Genomic DNA, 3,654 nt, shown 5'->3' on the forward strand with positions numbered 1-3,654 from the left:
TGAAGCTTTCAGTAAATTAAAAATGAATCACCCAAAACTGTATATGGCATAATCATGAAGACGAACTATATGTTTATACGTGAAATTCCAGAGGGGACGTCAGATGGCGTGACGGTGATTGTTTGCTTCAGTTGCTCTAGCAAGGACTGAAATGCTCCAGGAAAGCTCTTTTCATGCTGAGCTGATCAGAATGAGCACAGCTGATCACAGGTGAAGGTCAGATGGCTTTGTGTTTTTAGGAGGAGCTGAATCTTTTTCCAACTCAGTGATTCTGTTTTTTATTTATTTTGTGTTATATCGTTCACTTGGATGTTATAAGTTGCACTGAGTAAATACAGCTGGATAAAACAAAAACTGTGTCTTCATAGCTCATAGGACCTCTCAAATTCCTCAGATAACCTGACGGGTCATCCCATGATTTGGTTGCCCTCCCTCCCCTACTGTAGAAATTTCAACACAATAGGTGTTCAAGAAAACTGGAATCTTTCACCACTTTAAACGTAGGTATTAGTTAGCCACACCAAAGCATGCAATGACCTCACAAGGTTATCTGAGGAATTTGAGAGCTCTGCGTAATGCACTGAAGCTCCAGTTGCGTTTCATTACGACTCCACTGTATTCTTTGCGCAAGACACGGTGCAGAACGGATAAGAAGAGCAGCGCGCGCTCAAGCGCAAAGCTTTCCACATGCAGGCGTACAGTATCACGATCAGATGACAATAACACGTGTTGTCATATCTCGCTGGCTCCAGTCCAAAATTAATCCAGGATTACACTTTAACACAGAGAGAACTGAATGACTAATAAACGCAGCTGACGGAGGCTTCAATTGGCGAAGACTTTTTGAGAAAAGACAATCAACAAACCATAAAACGGAGCAGAAGACACAGACGAGATCCAAAAATAAATCAAAATAATGCGGTCTAAAGGAGTGTTAGTGTTTGTGTTACTGGGCGCGTTAACAGCTTACTACGTTTATTCACCAATCCCGAATAACATAGAGGAGCGATGGAAACTCATGCTCGCCGACTCTTTCTTTAGAAGTTTAAGCCAGTTGGTAAGTTTTGCTTGCATTTGTATTTTATTGAATGTCCATCTTTGTCCATTTTATTAATTGTGTAAATTAGTGTCACTGTTGTTACAACTACTGGGTGAGTTGGTGGGTTGGGGTGAAAACACAAAAATAAGGACATCAGTTTACATTTTGAAATGACATTTATAATAAAATGTGTGAAATTAAAGATTTTTAAACCATTCCTCATCATCCTGACCATCCAACTTTCATTTTAAACATTATAAAAGGTAAGCAAATATGAAACATTTTATTTTCAATTTCAAACAAATTGGGGAAAATAAATACATGCATGCATACATGAATATCTACATGCATGCATAAAACAAGGCCAACATAACACATAACAGTGTGTGGCTATGGGTTTTATGCTGCATCCCAACTCACCCATTTAGACTATGCCCCAAAAGTATAGGCTTCTCCTTTTCTAAAGAAAAAGTACTGTTGAGTGTGAAGCAGAAGATTTGGCAAGTTTTGGGACATACTGCTACATCATATTTGCATTTATATTGGACTGTGCTTTTGCATATTACATGCATTCTGTCATCGTAAACTGGCCTGTCAATCATCTTGTCACAGTTAATGTCCTATATTTCAGTTCAGCTGAACTTACACTGGGTCTTTCATGTGAAGAACTCTCCTCATGTTTTTGTATAGTGATGCATTTAAAAGTTGCTCCACGGTCAAGACTACATGGTTTAGAACATTAACCTATTACTAAAGGAGATGGAAGACTAAACTAGAACTGGTGGCAAGAGACTTGAGGCTTGACTCGAACACTGTGAACATCACTGGAGTAAACATCATTTAACATCAAGTGGCTTAACAATGGGCTGTTGTCCACTGAAGCAAATGATTAGGGGATTCTGGCTATTAGTGAGATGATCTCAGCTGATCAACCATGCGCCTGCCCTGTTCAAAACCTTTTTGAGAAAATGCAGCCAGGCACTGTGTGACTTCCACTAGGAACTCCCAGAAACATCTGTTTAAATGTATATTTTTGTTTTCCCCTCTTTACAGGCAGAACTGAGTGAGCGGATGGGACTGTTGCACTACATGAAAGTTATGATGTTCATCACCATTGCAGAGCGAGTAGTGCCTGTGTCAGATGAGAGGGTGCAAGTGTCAGATGAGAATTTTGATGGGGTAGAGGTGATTGTGTACCAGCCAACCCAGCAACAAGAATCAGGAGAGCCAAGAAGGGCCATTATTTACCTGCATGGAGGAGGATGGTGTCTTGGCAGCTCCCGTGAGTACCATTAATCACACAACGCTGTATAATAGAGTGCTCTAGCTTTTTATATCTGAATGGTAATGCAAATGAAGACACTGGAACTTCAAAGATTTTAATTCTCCATCATTATGACAGATACCCATTCAGACTGCAGAGAAGCCATGCATGAGGTTGTTGCAGCTCAGAGTTGAAAATTAACAGCAGTTTGAGGCAAAAAATGGGACCAAAATGAACAAAAATGCACCCCAAATGCAAGATACAGGTGCAAAAATGTAGGTGCACAATTAAACAAAATCGATTATGACTGTCAAGATTAAAGTGAAATATGAAAATAAATGAAAAGTGTTGAATGCAGCATTACATTTATATCTGCTCATGCTGCACCAAAGAGTACTATTTTTATTTTAATTTTATTTTTTTGCAGCATTGAGCATTACAGCCAATCACACATGTTTCTGTTGAGTATATGAATGCAACAGCTAATCAGAGGTGTTTAGATTAGTCACTGGTTAAGAAATCTGCTGAAAACCCTGGTTTATTTCAGTTTGCACTCACTGATTGAATTCTGCACACTTTCAAATTCTTTCATCCTAAACAAAGTGCAGAAATGATGAATGTAATACACACTGCAGTGTAGACAGCTTCAGAAATTATAGTGAGAGTTGTTGTGCTCATGCAGAACTCGCTGAACTGAAGTCACTGCCTGCTTCAGTGATAGTGAACATTCTTCTGCTAAGACTTTCTAATGCATGAAACTTCATAAACAGCAGATGGCTGATTATTTTTCTAAAAATGTGTAAAGTATTGCAAAAAAAAATCAGTTTATCAGTTTTATTTCATATACTGAAAACTGCGTTGAATGTACATAAACTGTAGAAAAGGTATGTTCTAAAAACCCTCTTCCTTTAAAGTTCTATTGGTCTCCCTCTCTTTTTTATAAGTGATGGTTAAAGGGGTTACAGTTTATTTTAAGGTGTCCTTGTTACATTGTAATTATACAATTTTAGTAATATGTAAAAATTATTAACAACATGTATTTACTATAGGGTTAACATGCAAAATGAACTGTTATTACTAAAGTAAGAGCATGTTACATATATTTTGCTTTAAAGGGGTCATATGATGGTGCTAAAAAGAACATTATTTTGTGTATTTGGTGTAATGCAATGTGTTTATGCGGTTTAAGGTTAAAAAAACACATTATTTTCCACATACTGTACATTAATGTTTCTCCTCTATGCCCCGGCTTTCTGAAACGCGTCGATTTTTACAAAGCTCATCGGTCTGAAAAGCGCAGTGTGCTGTGATTGGCCAGCTATCCAGTGCGTTGTGATTGGCCGAATACCTC

The 3,654-nt window shown here is 38.1% G+C and overlaps 1 protein-coding gene across 1 annotated transcript in view; it reads left to right on the forward strand.

The window, feature by feature from the left end:
• Positions 1-638: 638 nt before the first annotated feature.
• LOC107572520 (neutral cholesterol ester hydrolase 1-like) overlaps positions 639-3,654 on the forward strand; it is a 7,774-nt gene continuing 4,758 nt past the window's right edge. Inside the window, exons 1-2 of the mRNA XM_016258937.1 lie at positions 639-1,057; positions 2,093-2,321. Of these exons, the coding sequence (XP_016114423.1) occupies positions 917-1,057; positions 2,093-2,321 (370 nt within the window). The 5' untranslated portion in view covers positions 639-916. The remainder of the gene's footprint in view (positions 1,058-2,092; positions 2,322-3,654) is intronic.

The sequence above is a fragment of the Sinocyclocheilus grahami genome, unplaced genomic scaffold, assembly GCF_001515645.1.
Source record: "Sinocyclocheilus grahami isolate Dianchi unplaced genomic scaffold, SAMN03320097.WGS_v1.1 scaffold1767.1, whole genome shotgun sequence".
Classification (NCBI taxonomy): Eukaryota; Metazoa; Chordata; class Actinopteri; order Cypriniformes; family Cyprinidae; genus Sinocyclocheilus; species Sinocyclocheilus grahami.